The sequence below is a fragment of the Podarcis pityusensis genome, assembly GCF_964106645.2.
Source record: "Podarcis pityusensis genome assembly, chromosome: 9".
In the NCBI taxonomy this organism is placed as follows: domain Eukaryota; kingdom Metazoa; phylum Chordata; class Lepidosauria; order Squamata; family Lacertidae; genus Podarcis; species Podarcis pityusensis.
The window spans coordinates 76,971,782-76,988,198 of record NC_138034.1 but is presented as its reverse complement, the minus strand read 5'-3'; the positions used below and the strand labels follow the sequence as shown (position 1 = coordinate 76,988,198).

At 50.4% G+C, this 16,417-nt stretch overlaps 1 protein-coding gene across 2 annotated transcripts in view; it reads left to right on the top strand.

Annotated features, from left to right (window-relative positions):
• Positions 1–894: 894 nt before the first annotated feature.
• LOC308485295 (exocyst complex component 6B) overlaps positions 895–16,417 on the top strand; it is a 93,391-nt gene continuing 77,868 nt past the window's right edge. For both annotated transcript variants that reach the window (XM_081020974.1, XM_081020975.1), the window contains exons 1-8: positions 895–1,047; positions 1,393–1,464; positions 2,154–2,251; positions 2,786–2,891; positions 4,834–4,943; positions 8,306–8,417; positions 10,656–10,790; positions 12,078–12,257. In XM_081020974.1, the coding sequence (XP_080877100.1) occupies positions 1,006–1,047; positions 1,393–1,464; positions 2,154–2,251; positions 2,786–2,891; positions 4,834–4,943; positions 8,306–8,417; positions 10,656–10,790; positions 12,078–12,257 (855 nt within the window). In that variant the 5' untranslated portion in view covers positions 895–1,005. The remainder of the gene's footprint in view (positions 1,048–1,392; positions 1,465–2,153; positions 2,252–2,785; positions 2,892–4,833; positions 4,944–8,305; positions 8,418–10,655; positions 10,791–12,077; positions 12,258–16,417) is intronic.

Genomic DNA, 16,417 nt, shown 5'->3' with positions numbered 1-16,417 from the left:
CCTCCTGTTGCTTCTGCTTCTGCTGCTGTGATCCCTCGTAGCCGAGTAAGATGGTCTTCTATAACATGGTTTTAACAATGAGTCCGTAAGTGACTTTGGAGGCCAATTCTGGACCCACATGTCCTTCCACAGTGGGGACATTGGTTTCCAGGTGGGAGTTGATCATGGTGCGGATTTGCCAAGCGTGCCTTCCTCTTAGCACGTTTCTCCCTTTTGTCCTGAGTTCGAGTGTCTTCAAAGCCCAGGACACCTTTGGTAAAGGCTGTTCTCCAACTGGAGCGCTCGCAAGTGTTTCTCAATTGTTAGTGTTTATACTACATTTTTAAAGATTTGCCTTGAGAGAGCCTTTAAACCTCTTTTGTTGACCACCAACATTACACTTTCCATTTTTAAGTTCAGAATAGAGTAGGTGCTTTGGAAGACGATCATCAGGCATCCGCACAACATGAACAGTCCAATGAAGTGGATGTTGAAGAATCATTGCTTCCACACTGGGGATCTTTGCTTCAGGCAGATTCCCTAATGGGACCTGGGTGCAGAAGCTCTCTCCCCTTGGTGATTCCCATCGACTGGCTTCCAGAGAAATCCCACCTCCAAGACGGCATCACGGCTTGCAGCCAATGGTAGCCTTATTCTCTGAGAATTCTTTTGAACCCCCTTTAAGCTTTCCAGCTCTGTCTGTGGCTTCCCACGGTGAGGCTTTCCCCTGCCTTGGAGCAAGTGGAGGAGACCCATGAACTCCCAACGGGGCACCCGACCCAGAGCTCTGGACCAAGGCTGCTGATGGGGCTTCCCCACGACTTGTAGGCTTGCCAGATGGATTTGCAGGAGCCCACCCAGCTTGCGGATTGTGTCAAATTCCATGCGGACTCAAGGACACCTGAGCTCGGCTCCTGACAGCCTCCCCTTCTTTTCCCTTCTGGCAGCTTCTTCGTCATTGAGGACCACGTCCTGCACACAAGCCAGGGCTTGGTGGACAGAGTCTACATCGATGAGCTCTGGGAGATGGCGTTGTCAAAGACGATCGCTGCTCTCCGGACGCATTCCGTGAGTGTCAGTCCTTTGGTCTGAAGTGGTTGTAGGTGGGCCTTGGTCCTTGGAAAACACCGTTGCAGAAGTTGGGTGGGTGGGGGTCTCTGGATTCGCTTCCAGTGGTACCCTCTCTGCAACGAAAGCCCTTCACTGTATTCCTCATTTTTTAAGGCAGGGTCTTGGTTACTATTGTTTTTCATAGCATCTGAAGTCTATGGGGGGAAGGCGAAGTTAAAAGTGAACATTTCTTGTTTCTTTTTCACACACCCTCCCGGTGTGCTCCTTGTTCTGACCCTTCTGGGAGAAAGGTGGGGTGGAACAGTAGCATGTCAATAAATAACCCTTTCCCCTCTCTTACAGTCCTACTGCTCTGACCCCAACCTGATATTGGACTTGAAGAATCTCATTGTGCTTTTCGCTGATACGCTCCAGGTGTGTAGCTCCTCTTTGTTGCTCCCGCTGCCCCATAGGTCTGCCAGCTTTCTGTCAAGTGCCCAGGACCTCCTCAGCCAGCCTTCTGAGCCTGGGCCCCTTCTCTCTGCCCCCAACCCTTGCCTTGCTCAAAGGGGGCTGCCCTACGATTTGCCACTTGACCCCCTGAATCTGTACAACACTGGGCCTTACCTGACTCTCCCCATTGCCTGAGTGGCTGTAGCTTGCTGCCAAGGTTCCCCTGAGAGGTTTTCCTGCTCCTGCGAGACTTGCCTCTTCCCTTCGTGTTCTGAAATTCCATCCATGGTTTTCTGGGTTTTGTATCGGAATGGGTTTCCTAGCTGTGATCCCTGCATTGCAGGGGATTGAACTCGATGACCTTTGGGGTCTCTTCCAATTTTACCATTCAAGGATTCTGTGGGGAGGGGCTGCCCAAAACGTTCTCTGCTGCAATTTCTTGTGCTCCACCCTAGAAGTGCAGCTTCCCCGGGGCCCTTCTCAAAGCCCCAAGAGCCCCCCAGAAGCCAAGGGGCAGAGCACCAAAGCTGCTTCCCATGTGACCCTTCAGGATGTGAAGTGTGAACGTGCAGTGTTGCCCTTCTCTCTCCCTGGATCTGCCGCTCTGTGTAATGTGTGACGTGGCCCTTTGTGCCTTCCGTGTGCTTGAATGTTTGTGTGTCTCTGCCCAGGGATACGGCTTTCCCGTCAACCACCTCTTTGACTTGCTGCTGGAAATCCGGGATCAGTACAGTGAGACTCTGCTGAAGAAGTGGGCAGGAGCCTTCAGGTGAGGCTAATTTCAGAAGCCCCCGGGGGCTGGTCTCAAGCGTTCGGGGGCAGAGACCTCGGAGATGCAGGCTGCCTCCTTTTCTCTTCCCCTGGCAGGATGCTTCTGTACCTCAGGGGAGGGGGCGGCACCCGGGTTACACCTGCTGCAGGGCTGGGTCTCACTTGACTCCAGAAAACACTCCAGGGAGGTTTTTGTGGGCTGGGGGAGGCTGCATGCGCAAAGGGCTGCTGTGATTTGGCCCGAGGGTGGCATCTGCTCCCTCTCTGCCTTCCACACGCTTGACTGTAAGTTCTGCAGGAGAAGCAGGACGGTGCCCACCTGGCCCCAGTAGCATTCCTGGGTCCTCAGTGGATCCTGGCGATGTTCTGTCTCCAGCATCAGAGTCACGCTACTGCTTCGTTTCATTTCATTTCTTGCAAATGCTCCTGTGGTGGCTTCCTGGGAGGCCAAGGCCTTCCTCCTCCTACCTGAAGCAGAGTGAGGTCCATCTTTCTCACTGTCCTCCTTTGTTGTCGTTGTGGCATTTCACAGAAACATTTTGGATTCGGATAACTACAGTCCCATCCCAGTGGCCAATGAAGAGCAGTATCAGAAAATGGTCGGGCAGTTTCCCTTCCATGATCCGGAGCTCGAAACGGTAAGTGGGGGGCAGGTAGATGGGGTTGGGGTCTGGTGGGGTTTTTATGCTGTTGTTGATTTTTTGTATCTTTATTTTGGAGCTCATGATTTATATGGAAATTGTCCACTTTGGTTGTGTACTTCTGATGTTTAGCTTATTGCTTATGACTACCATATTTTTTAAGATGCACTTTTTTCTTCCTAAAAAGCAAGGGGAAATGTCTGTGCGTCTTATGGAGTGAATGTGTGGTCCCTGGAGCCGAATTGCCCAGGGGCAAAAAGCAGATCATGCTTTTTTCTTTTTTTTGAAAGAGGGAAGGGGGTGTTGAAACAAAGCAGCTGATCACAAGTGATAGGGGAGGGAGATAAGGGACGCTAGAGATAAAGGAGGCTGCCTGTGAGGGAGGAGGTAAAAGCCCATGGATCCTCAGGATTTTTGCATTGGGTCACCCCAAATTCACCATCAGATCACAAAGCATGTCCATGGCTACAGCCTGCACCAAAAAAACCAGGGATCCACTGTTTCGTGGGGCCGCAATGGCGCAAAAACGTGGTTACAAACCATGGATCCACATGGATCCTCAGGATTTTTGCATTGGGCTACCCAAAACTCACCGTCAAATCACATGTCTGTGGCCACAGCACAAACCACAAAAATCATACATCCACTGTTTTGTTTAGAATATTTTTTTTCTTGTTTTCCTCCTCTAAAAACTAGGTGCGTCTTATGGTCAGGTACTTACGTAATTTTTGTAGGTTTAGATCTGCCTTGAATGTGGGTTTGACGCTGGAAAGACGGCGTGCAAATAAAATGATTTATTGATTGAGGTGGTGTGTCAGAACTTCCCTTTGCTCCCCCTTAGAGACTTTTCAAGAAAAAGCTGGGCAGGCACCTATCCTTTAAACTGAGAATGTTCTTCCTCAGGGAAGAGGGCAAGCTCCTTAGCTCAGAAGAACCTCTCCCTACAGAGACAAGAGGGAAAGGGCCTTGGGTGAAGACTGGAAAACTCTCCAACTTGGTCAGACTTTAGAGAAATAAAACTTTCCCTGGCAAACATGAGCAGGTTGGTGCAGAGGAGTCTTCACCAACCAGATGCTTTAGACTGTGACTTCCATAGGCTTGAGCTGTCCTGGTAGGGCATAAGGACATAAGAATGGCCTGCTGGATCAGGCCAAAGGCCCATCTAGTCCAACATCCTGTTCTTGCAGTGGCCAACCCGGTGCCCGTGTGAAACCTGCAAGCCCAGGAGCAACTCTCCCCTCCTGTGGTTTCCAGCAGCTGCTTTTTGGAAGCATTCACTGCCTCCTGCTGTGGAGTTGAGAGGAGAGCCATCCTGACTAGCAGCCCATCGATGGCCTTATCATCCATGAACTTGTCCAATCCTCTTTTAAAGCCAGCCAAGTTGGTGGCCATTGCAAAACAGCTGGATAGCACCAGGTTGTCGGAGGCTGGTGGTGTAGAGATAGGCAGAGGAACACCGCGGAGGACGTGGGCATTGGTTCCTGATGGCCACAGCTTTAAGGCTAGAATCAAACTGTCTTCAAAGGAATTCCGTGCCCGGTGCCACCTACGTTGGTTGAGGTGCCAGTGGGGAGCTTGCTGGCATGCTTCTTTCAGCCTCCTTTGCTTGTTCCTACGGGAGGCCTGTGCTGCTGAACAAAACATGCTGGCCTGCTTGCCAGCTGCCCCCAAATCAACTTTGTGTGGGGTCGATTCTAGGACTAGAAGGCCCAGTGAAAGAGAAGCCAGGCTGCTCTGCGTGGGGAAAGGCTTTGCCCAAGAAGGACTCCTGAAAGGGGAGACGGGGAAATGGGGAGCAAAGGGGTTAAGGTGGAAATAATAATAATAATAATAATAATAATAATAATAATAATAATAATAATTGCACCTGCTGCTTTGCATGTGCCTTGGCCCCATGATCTGCCTTGGGGGTTCTAGCACTCTCCTCTCCCTTTTTCAGCAACCGTTCCCCAAGAAGTTCCCCTTTTCCGAGTTTGTGCCTAGAGTTTACAGCGAGATCAAGGAATTTATCTACGCTTGCCTGAAGTTCTCTGAAGACCTTCATCTAAGGTATGACAACCAGATGCTACTGACTCCTCTTGACTTGATAAAAACCAGCGCTTTCCCCCAGGGCATTTTGGGGCATAAAACCAATTCTCCTTTGGACTGCCTTTCTGCTTGGGCACCCCCCCTTCCTCTCACCAGGTGGTGACGGTGAGCGTTGTCTGTTGGGCCTGTTGTCATATAAAAAACGCTGCCATATAATAGGATCTGCCAATAATATGTGTGTAATTTAGATGAAGAAGACAGGTATCCTTCAAAGTACCTTTCCCCACCCAGGCATCCTTCAGGTGGGTTGGACTGTATGGTACCCAACAGCCCCACCCGGAAAGGTGTATGATGGTGAAACAGGTGGGAGTTGTAGGCCAAAACATCTGGAGGGCACCAGGTTGGGGAAGGCTGTCTTAGCCAACTGTTTGTTGCATCAGCTTTAAAGGGAGGAGCTTCAGCCCTGAACAAAACTAGGTGGCCCTTCCCATTCCATGTCAGAAGAAGAAGAGCTTCTGCAAACATAAGCCAACTTTTTATTTTTATTAAAAATGAACACTTGTAGAACGTACCACTTGCTCTGGCCACCAAATCTGGAATTTGAGTGTGGTTTGACCTTTGGGACAGGGTACAAAGAGCCAAGACTGCAGTGATGTTTGTCGCAGATGGATGCCTCAAGGTATCTTCAGGATTGCTTCTCTGATTCCTTCTGGCTGAGTGTGGTTCTTCTACTCCTGTCACCCCTGGAGTCCCATCTTTTGAAAAACAGTGCGTGTTGCACCACATGTGCCCATGCATTAAGGGCAAATGCTTGCAGAAAATGTCCACCTTGGTTTGGATAGAGGGTGGAGTTCTCTCCCAAGGGACATTCCTGGGACTCCAGAGCTTTCCCTTCTGCGATTCCCTTGAGCAGGACCAACAGAGGCCGCTCCTCTTGCCTGGAGGCCACCTTGGTCCTTCATTAGAAATAAGTGCCTTTATTGTTATTATTTCCAGCCTTGGCTTAGCAGGGCACTTTTTTCCAGCAGGAGCAACAAGGGAGCTGAGAAAAAAAGGCTGCTGCTGCTACTGTTGACTCTTCCCTTCAGCTTGACAGCCCGTATTAGTTTTTATTAGGACGTTTGCCTGCAAAGGCGGCCGCGGTTTTTTCTTTCTGCCTTTCTCCTCTCCCCTGTCATTTATGGTGCGCCCCGGAGTGATTGGGGTCAGGCTGTCCATCACAGCCGCCACGAAGGTCACGGCTGCTGCGGCAGGAACTCGGGGGCCGCCAGCCGTCACTGTCACAGATGTCTTTCTTTCGGCACACTCAATAGCTCCCCACCTCCCTGCCCCGCAAAGAGCAGACCCTGCAGCAAAGAACGCGGAGTGTGATTTTTGTTAATTAGGATTCCAAGCAACAAATGCCTCCCCTTGGGGAGTAGTGGGGGGGGGGGGGAGGAGGACAAGGAATGTGTACAAGGAGTTGGGGGGGGGGCAGAGGAGGAGGGGACGGCACTCCTTGCCTCAAACTAGGAGAGTTTAGAGTTGCTCCCTGGTTTGTCTGTCGTGATGCCCTTGAGATAAGAACCTCTAAGGAGCCTGCTGGGTCAGGCCCATGCTCCACCTAGTCCAGCGCCCTGTTCTCACAGGGGTCAAACAGACGCCCCAGGGAGAAAGCCACAAGCAGGATCCGGGCACAAGAGCCCTCTTCCCTCCTGCCCTTTCCAGCAACTGCAGTTCAGAAGCATGGCAGAGGTAGTAGCCACAGATTGCCCTCTCCTCCTCCATGATTGTGTCTAATCCCCCTTTAAAACCATCCCAGCCAGGGTGATCCATAGGTTGACCGGGCACTGCATCAATAAGGGCTTTGATCTGTCCTGAATCTCCCAGCCTTCAGCTTCATCGGAGCCTCATCGATACGATAATACGATAATCTTTATTGTCGTCGTCCCATACAGAACAACGAAATTGAAAAAATCAGTCAGACATTCAAAGACCCACAAGCCTGCTATCCCAGCCTGGTTAGCCCCGAGAAACTCTGATACCCCATAATGGAATACAATATACTCACATGAAGACTACCTTACACTGCGTTTACATCCTTTCCTTCCTACGCTCTTTCCTTATATTGACGGACTCCTTGTCACTCTGCTCTCACAAAAACCCCCTTGGCCACGGGTCTGGCTTGTCTTGGCACACGGCACCCTTCTGCGTCTTGAGAATTGGGCTAGTGCCCCTTTGGGTCCCTTTGTGTGCTGTCCTCACCCAGACTCAGATAGGCGCATGCCAGGAAGCACACCCCTCTTGATTCCTGTTTCTAGGAACATGACTTGGGCCTCACTCTGGACGCCATTTGGGATGCCGCCGTCACGTCCCTGTGGACTGTTCCACTGGATTGCAGCTGCCGTACATTAACACATGTTGAGGTCTCCACTTGCTACATCTTCCCTTATTTCCCCATGCTTTCAGACTTGGGACCGTTCCTGGATGTATGAAATACATGTAACTTGTTCTGGAATTTGACCAGGAGCTCTTATGGCAGTTTATATGAAACAGTCAGTGACAGTTTTCAAAAATGCAACATTGTTCCATTTATAATAAAGGTAAAGGGACCCCTGACCATTAGGTCCAGTCGTGACCGACTCTGGGGTTGTGGCCCTCATCTCGCTTTACTGGCCAAGGGAGCTGTCGTACAGCTTCCGGGTCATGTGGCCAGCATGACTAAGCCGCTTCTGGCAAACCAGAGCAGCTCACGGAAACGCCGTTTACCTTCCTGCTGGAGCGGTACCTATTTATCTGCTTGCACTTTGACGGACTTTCGAACTGCTAGGTTGGCAGGAGTAGGGACCAAGCAACGGGAGCTCACCCCATGGCAGGGATTTGAACCGGCGACCTTCTGATCGGCAAGTCCTAGGCTCTGTAGTTTAAGCCACAGCACCACCCGCGTCCCTCCATTTATAGTAGTGTAACATAAAAAGAGAGTGAATCACAGGTGCCTGTTCCTCCTCACCCTTCTCTCTCTCCCCCCCCCCCCCCCAATTTGGGACTTCATCCTTGTGGGCTCAGTTTAGCTTCTGCCGGGATGTCACTTCCTCTGTGATGAGAGGCTGAAATCTCCATCCTCAACTACTCAACATGCGCACCCTCAGGGTGCAAAAGGTTGCTCGCCATCAGGACTCATCTGGCTCATTCTGTTCCTCCGTCATGAGAATTCAGAATTGCCATTTGCTGAAATCACAATTCCCTCAGGTCCTCAGTCTGCCTGGATGGCAACCACCTTGTCTTTGATGCTGGGTTTTTGAAAGGGCCACTTGACCCTCCAGGATTATCTGGTTCCAAAGCAATGCTTGGTTCACTGCCCCTTTAAGCAATTTCTCTTCTTCACGTCTCTCTCTGCCTTTCAGCTCCACCGAAGTGGATGACATGATTCGGAAATCGACCAACTTGCTGCTGACTCGAACCCTGAGCAACTGCTTGCAGAACGTCATCAAGAGGAGGAACGTCGGCCTGACAGAGGCGAGTGCTCTGCTTTCGGACATGTGTGTGTGTTTGCCCCTGCCTTCATAGTTACTTCGGATATGGGGGCATGAATTCTGTGCGCCTTCTCCCCAGCTTCGTGGGCCTCGCCTGAAAGGAAGAGCAATTTTCAGCAGTCCTGTAGAAAGCCCCCTCTCTACACACTAGATTTATGTCTTCTCCTGCCTCCCACCTACTTCCTTGCCTTGGACACAGGATCTCTCATGTCCGGATCTCAAACACCCCAACATTTCCACCCTCCCCATTAAGGCCATTCCTTGTGCTGCTCCACAACACAGACGTTTCTTGGAGTGGTGGTGGTAGCTTCTCACGCCTGCTAACCTTTAAAGGTTTTAACCTTTAAAGCCCTATACGGCCTAGGACCCTCGTACCTACGGGACCGCCTCTCCTGGTATGTCCCACAGAGGAACTTACGGTCTGCAAATAAAAACATCCTGAAGATCCCAGGCCTCAGAGAGGTTAGGCTGGCCTCAACTAGAGCCAGGGCTTTCTCGGCCGCAGCTCCAATCTGGTGGAACGCTCTGTCACAAGAGACTAGGGCCCTGCGGGACTTGACATCTTTCCGCAGGGCCTGCAAGACAGAGCTGTTCCGCCAGGCCTTTGGTCAGGGCCCAGCCTGACTCCCACCTCCGGCAACCTGCACAGAACTTTGCTTAACGGTTGCCATTAATTTGATTTTAATTAATTTTATAATGAAATGTTTTTAGAACGTTGGATTATTTTGATTGTTGTTAGCTGCCCTGAGCCCAGCTTCGGCTGGGGAGGGCGGGATATAAATAAAATTTATTATTATTATTATTATTATTATTATTATTATTAAAACCGAAGGTCCAGGTGTCCTCTTAGCAGTTCCTTGAAGGAGCTCTCCGTGATGCACCTGCCAAATAAGGTGGGGCCCCACTGATCAATGGGGACGTGGGGTCTGGGAGAGCCTGCATGCAACACGCGTGACTAAAAATTGAATGTGGTGGGGGGCTTGCTACCCCCAGCGTGAGTAGATCTGCGATTGCACTTCACCCTCAAGAGGTCTTGCACCCATGCGCTGCACTCTCCACCCAGCCTCACCTAATCTCACTAACCCACAAACAGCCAACCTTCTTGGCTTAATAAGGTGGTGGCAAAAGGGGTAGTTAGATTCAGTGGAACCTCAGCTCCCAAACACCTTGGGAGCCGAATGTTCCAGCTCCCGAATGAATGAAAACCGGAAGTAATTGTTCCGGTTTTCGAATGTTCTTTGGAAGCCCAACACTCAGCGTGGCTTCCGTGGCTTCTGATTGGCTGCAGGAAGCTGCTGCAGCCAATCAGAAGCTGCGCCTTGGTTCCTGAACTGTTTCGGGAATCGAACAAACTCCCGGAACAGATTAGGTTCGGGAACCAAGGTTCCACTGTATTTGTTAGAGGCCTGGCAGGAGTGGGGAGAGGCCTTGGAATGGAAGCAAGTTGGTTTCAAAAAAATGGGAAGATGATCAAAAGTAGCTGAGATGGAGCCCTACAACTGATGCGAATCCCCCTTCTTTAGTGTAAAATCCCCAGCACCGGGGGTGGGGTGGGGGGGGCAGGGAGGGGAAGGCAGGATGAGAAAAAGAGGTTCTGGTTTTCTTTTGTTGTATTGCTCCTCCTTAGGAATACCTGCAGCCACCTCTAATGTCAGGCGCTGGAGCATTTTTATCTCCCCCCTCCAGCCCAAGAAAAAAATAACAGGGCATGTTTTGCAGCAGTCACAAACCCTCAAATCCTGAGACAACCAAATTGGCTCTTTCTTAATTGCCCCTCCGAGTGCCTGCAGGTTTTCCTAAAGAGCCTTGTCTGAGCTGGGGGGAGGGAGGGAGGAGCTGTCACTCAGGCTCCTGTCACTTAAGACTTATTGGCAAAGGGCTTCAGATCTACTGTCTTGCTTTTTTTTCTTCCTGTAGCCAGATTGCCTTTTAATGGGATTGGAGACGAGCTGAATTTAGAAAATTCATTAGAGTTTTTCTTCTGCCTCTAGCAGAAATCCTTGGGAAATTCCTTCCCAGAGAGCCGTGAATGGCTTAGAAACATCACCTGCTGGAGAAAAGAGACCTGTTTCTCTGACTCTTTGTCCAGACCTATTGTGTTCTGCCAGAGGCTGTGTCTGAATGACCGCAGGTGCCCATTGTGGGTTGCCTTGGTTTTATCTGTCCTGCTGTCGGTTGTTGAAAAACCAAAGTGTGAAATGTGTGTCTGCTCCTTTTCCAGCTGGTCCAGATTATTATCAACACGACGCACTTGGAGAAGTCCTGCAGGTTCCTTGAGGAATTCATAACCAACATCACCAACGTCCTGCCAGAAACCGTCCACACGACCAAGTTATATGGAACGACCACCTTCAAGGTGAGGCTGGTGCCGTGTGCTGGCGGGAAGCTCTGCGAAAGGTACAATAACCAAGCATATTGAAGAACAAGCCCTGCTGAAGCAGAGCCAGCATGGCTTCTGCAAAGCCAAAGCCTGTGCCAGGAACCTATTCGAGTTCTTTGAGAATGTCAGCAGGCATATAGATGGAGGTGATTTGGTTAACATCGAGCCATGGAATCATAGAATTGTAGAGTTGGAAGGGATCCCAAGCGTCATTTATTCCAACCCCCCTGCAACACAGGAATCTCAGCTAAAGCATCCATGACAGATGGCTGTCCAACTACTGCTTAAATACCTCCAGTGAAGGAGAGTCCCCCACCTCCTGAGGGAGACTGTTCCACCATTGAGCAGCTCTTCCTTTCAGAAAGTTCTTCCTGGTGTTTAGTCGGAATCTCCTTTCTTGTGACTTGAATCCATTGGTTCTGGTCCTACCCCCAGAGCAGGAGAAAACAAGCTTGCTGCATCTTCCATGTGATGGAATACCTTTAGGTATTTGAAGATAGCTCTCAAATCTCCTCTCAGTCTCCTCTTTACTGGGTTAAATTGGGTATAATTCCCTTAACTGTTCTTCATAAGGCTTCGTTTCCAGACCCTGGATCATCTTGGTCTCCTTCCTCTGCACATGTTCCAGCTTGTCAACATCCTTCTTAAATTGTGGTGCCCAGAATTGGACACAGTATTCCAGGTGTGGTTTGACCAAGGCAGAATAGAGTGGGTCTATGACTTCCCTTGATCTGGACACTAGACTTCTGTTGATACAGCCCAGAATAGTATTAGCTTTTTTTGCTGCTGCCTTGTACTGTTGACTCACGTTCAGCTTGTGGTCCACCAAGACCTCTAGATCTTTTTCACCTGTACTGCTAGTAAGCCGGGTGTCCCCCATCCTATATTTGTGCATCTGGTTCTACCTGCCTAAGAACAGAACCTTATACTTGGACATCCAAGAATGATTGCTATTTGGACCTGAGCTTTTTAACTTGTGCATAAATGATCTAGAGTAAGAGCTGTGCAGAGAAGTTGCCAAGTTTGCTGATGATAGCAAATTGTTTAGGGCTATTAAATCTCACCACCATTGTCAAAGGGTTTTCTTTTACTTGCATATTTATTTATTACATAAGCTATGTTTAGTACCTGCGCTTCACAAAAGGCCCCAGGAAGGTTACATCCTCCTGAAGGATCCTGGAGGCAGTCATGGATGGTCCACTTCACTCAAAGAATTCCAGTTGCGATGCTTCGTTTCCCGCTGAGCCTTCTTTTCTCCCTCAGGACGCTCGCCATGCTGCAGAGGAGGAGATCTACACGAACTTGAACCAGAAGATCGACCAGTTCTTGCAGCTTGCAGATTACGACTGGATGGCCGTCGAGGCAGGGTCAAAGGCCAGCGACTACCTGGTGGACCTCATTGCCTTCCTGCGCAGCACCTTCGCGGTCTTTACACACCTGCCTGTAAGTGTGTCTCAGAACATGAAGGTTCTTCTTCTCCCTCTCCTTCTCCTCTTCTTTCTCTTCTTCTTTTCGGGAGCTTCTGTTCCAGTTGCACGTCTCCTGAGCTACCACAGATGCAGCTGGCAGGAGAGGATGATGTTAGGAGCCTCCCCAGAGGTGGTGAAGGCAAAACCAAGCGCCAGAGCTGTTCCCGAGTGCATTTAGCTGGGGACAACAGTCTCCTTCTCCTGGAGCTGGTCAGCAACTGCTTTTGCTGACAGAGGAGGATGACATCCAAGCCTCTTCTTCACATTGTGCTTGATGGGTCCTTCCACAAGCATTTCAATGCCAAATGCCACTTGGGAAAACCTTGGTGCCTCTGCCCCTTCCTTCCTCTGTCCTTGGCTTCTCTCTGTGTCCTCCTGAGTCCTGCTTGCCATGTGTCATTCGCAGGAAGTTTCCTCTCTAGGATTGAACTCTGAAAGACCAGATCTCCCTGTTTGCAGCAGAATCAGGCTGTGCTTGGCGCAGACTGGCTAGCACCTCTCCTGTCGCACACCCCTGAGCAGTTTTTCAACTTTAAAAAAACTGTTTGTTCTAAGCGAATTGGTAACACTGAGCATAAGTGCTGTATTATATATATAATGCAACTGCAAGACTTTTTCAAAGGCAGGCAAGCCTGTCTGAATCATAGGAGGGAGTGGCAATCATGCCACCAAATAAGGGTCCAGTTCAATGGTTGGCATGTCTCTGAAACGCTGGGCAAAGGGCGGAGGAAGGTGAAACTGCCTGAGGGTACCTCTGCACCCGCTTTCCATCTTCTAGTGGTGTGGCGTATTCTATTGGAGAAGCAGATTGTGACCATTCTGAAGATGCTCTTAGCTCTCTGCAGACGATTTTTCCGAGGTTAAACCATGCATGAGAGAGCAGGATCGCACCTGCTGGCCTTGCCCCACTCCGTCCTCTGTGCAGGATCAGTCTGATCTCATTGGTGGGGCTTTTCCCCACTGTCGTTCCCTTTGGCTGCCACTCAACGACTTGAGCTTTTGTCGTTGTTTCGGATATACTTTGGGGATTGTGGAGACTGCAGTGGTGAAGTTATCTACCCTTCATTTCAGTCCAGGCTCAGGAAGTATTTCGCAAATCTCGGGGGTTCCGGTTCTCTGTTGTGCATTTTCCTTGTAGCCAGGTGCCCCCCACCCCCGCCAAATCCAGGCCTCAGAATAAGGCGGGGACAGAAATAGAGGATGGTGCAAAAAGAGAGTTCAGATCTGTGTGGGGGGAGTGAGGTCCCCAGTTTTCCCACCCATGTAATTTGGATGCTCCTTTCACATTAGTGGCAAATGGGAGAAGAAATGAGCAAACATACACATAGCTGTCAACGTTTCCCTTTTTTAAAGGGAAATTCCCTTACTCCGAATAGGATTCCTCGCAAGAAAACGGAAAAGTTGGCAGCTATGAACATACAACAGGGTGAAATTAGTATCCATCGTCAGTGGCTACATTTCAGTGAAATGTGAGCATGCACAGTCCGTTGGGAGACCCTCTCGTGGATCTTGCACGCGATATTTAGTTTTGGTCACTGCATTGCATGACGTTGAAGGGGACGCTCTCGCCTGCCCTGCTTTCCCTGGGACAGGGTTGGGGAGAGCCCCACTCCAAAGTCGAGGTCTGGCTTATAGAGCCCTCCAGTTGGTGGTCTCCTTTAGCAGCTCAGCTCTGCGGGGGACGCTTTTCCACCGGAGTATAAAGCATCCCTAACGTGGAGATGTGCGGGAATGCAGGACGTGTCTGCAATGATTTATGGGATGGGTCTGGAGCGATTAATCTTCCTTAAACCATTAATGATGTTCTCCCAGATTGATCAGGACATTCTCAAAGTGGGGCTGGGAGAGACCGGGCGGAAACGGTTTCCCCTGCTTTCAGGTGGGTGTTTCTGTTCTCATGCCCAGACACGGTCTGGTGGGGAGCTCGGAGGTGGCTGCAAAGAGTCTGGACAGGACGTGCTCCCCCAAAGAGGACGGCACGACCCCTCTGGCCCTAACGGACGCTTCTCCATCCTGCTGCTTCCTCACTGGGTGCTGGCTTGAGAAGAGGGCAGCAAATTGGAGCCGGGACCCGCACGCCTTGCGCTGTCAAATGCTCAAGCCCAGGGTGAAGAGTTCGCACATGAGGGTGGGGCCCTCCAGCCGCTTATGGCCGCCACCCAGATAACTTCCATGGTGGTTTGGAGTAACCGTTTTCAGATGGCCTCAAAAGAGTGGAACGCGCTCAGGGATGAAACCCTGGGCCTGGGACGCCCACCGCACCCCGAATGCGCTAGTCGAGCAGGGTGGTAGTGGTTCGCCACAAAGGAATGGGAGGCAAACCCCGGCACCCAAATCTAAAATAAAACAAGCTAGTATTTTATATATATATCTTTTTCAAAATGGTCTCCAGCTCTTTGGAGAACGGGTCTCTGGTTGCAGGAGATGGCTATCATGGGCGAGAGAGAGAGAGGGAGCCCCTTTGTCCCTGGTGGCTGCCTGTTATTTTAATTTCATGTCAGACAAGTCAGAGTAAATCGCCCGGACAGATCTGCGCCAAGCATGCGGATTTGTTGACTTTAAGCCTTTTGCAGATGGAAGGTTATGTCAACACCTATGGCGAGGCTGTCAGCTTAACAAAGCAAGGAAGTTTTTTATTTGTTGGGGAAAGGAGTGTTTTTCTGTTTTGATTTTTAAGTTTCCTTTAATCCTCGGAGGCTTGTATCTTGATAACCTTCTTGTGCAGGGTAATCGGGGAAGGTCAGGAGGTTACAGCGACCTGGGAAGGGGAAGTAATCTTTCAGCAATCCTCCCGGCCGTAATCGGCTCCAGCAGTTCAGCCTGAACTCTTTGCAAGGGGAGCCTGGTGCTCTCCCTCCCTCCCTCAGCCTCTCCCTCGCTTTCCCCCCTCCTCCCCTGTTTACTTTTGGCCAGATGGCGAGCGCAGATTTCAGATGGAACCGTGAAAAATCTTTAAAAGTCTTGCTTGGGTCCAGGCCCCTCCTTCGCGTGTCGATCTGGCCCTCGCCGTCCTTGCACAGAAAGCCTTTGCTTGCGCCTGGGTGGTGGAGAGCTTTGCAAAGTTTATTTCCCCATACAGTGGTACCTCGGGTTACATACGCTTCAGGTTCCAGACTCCTCTAACCCAGAAATAGTACCTCGGGTTAAGAACTTTGCTTCAGGATGAGAACAGAAATTGCACGGTGGCGGCGGCGCGGCAGCAGCAGCAGCAGCAGCAGCAGCAGCAGCAGCAGCAGCAAGCCCCATTAGCTAAAGTGGTGCTTCAGGTTAAGAACAGTTTCAGGTTAAGAATGGACCTCCAGAACGAATAAAGTTCTTAACCCGAGTAAAGTTCTTTACCACTGTAAAGGAAATTTGCCCCTTTGGATGGGCTCATCAGCGCATCTGTAATGCAGCTGCTCACGTATCCAAAATGTGAGGGAAACGGCACCTCCCGGTTTGGATACAAAAGCCCCATCATGACCTAGGAGCTGGTGGGCGAGGGGGGGCGCATATGTGGGGCAAGGGGGGAGGCTAAGCTGGGACCCACAGAACCCTTGGCCAACATCTTGCGTTGACCACAAGCTCCCTTGAGCAAGCCAGGCTTCCTCAGCTGCAGACCCCTTCGCCATCTGCAATATGAGGACAGTGAGATGGGCCTACCTTGCAAGATTGCTGTCAGAAGAGCCGAGTGACAAGCATCATGGCAGAAGTTTATACAATTATGCACGGCATGGAGAAAGGGGATAGAGGAAAGTTTTCTTCCCTCTCCGATAACCATAGAACATTCGAGGAGCTGAATGTTGAAAGATTCAGGACAGATAGAAAGGCCTTCCTCGCACAGTGCAGAGTTAAACTATGGAGGCACCCCACTAGCTCGTATAGCTCGTGAGCCCAGCAGCAGAAACCCGATGGGAAGGTGCCTTTGGCAAAAGTTATTGAACCCCAGAGACACCCCTGGCTGGTGATGCCCCTCAGTTTGTGAACCCCCCTCCCCCCTCCAGACACAAACAGCAGTCCTCCATCTGGCCCAGCGACCTGATCCCAGTGGCAGTTCCCCCTTCCTCCCTCCTCACCCAGATTTTATTATTATTATTAGTTATCACCCTTCATTTGAAGATCACAGGGCAGTTTACAAGATGAACATCCACAAAG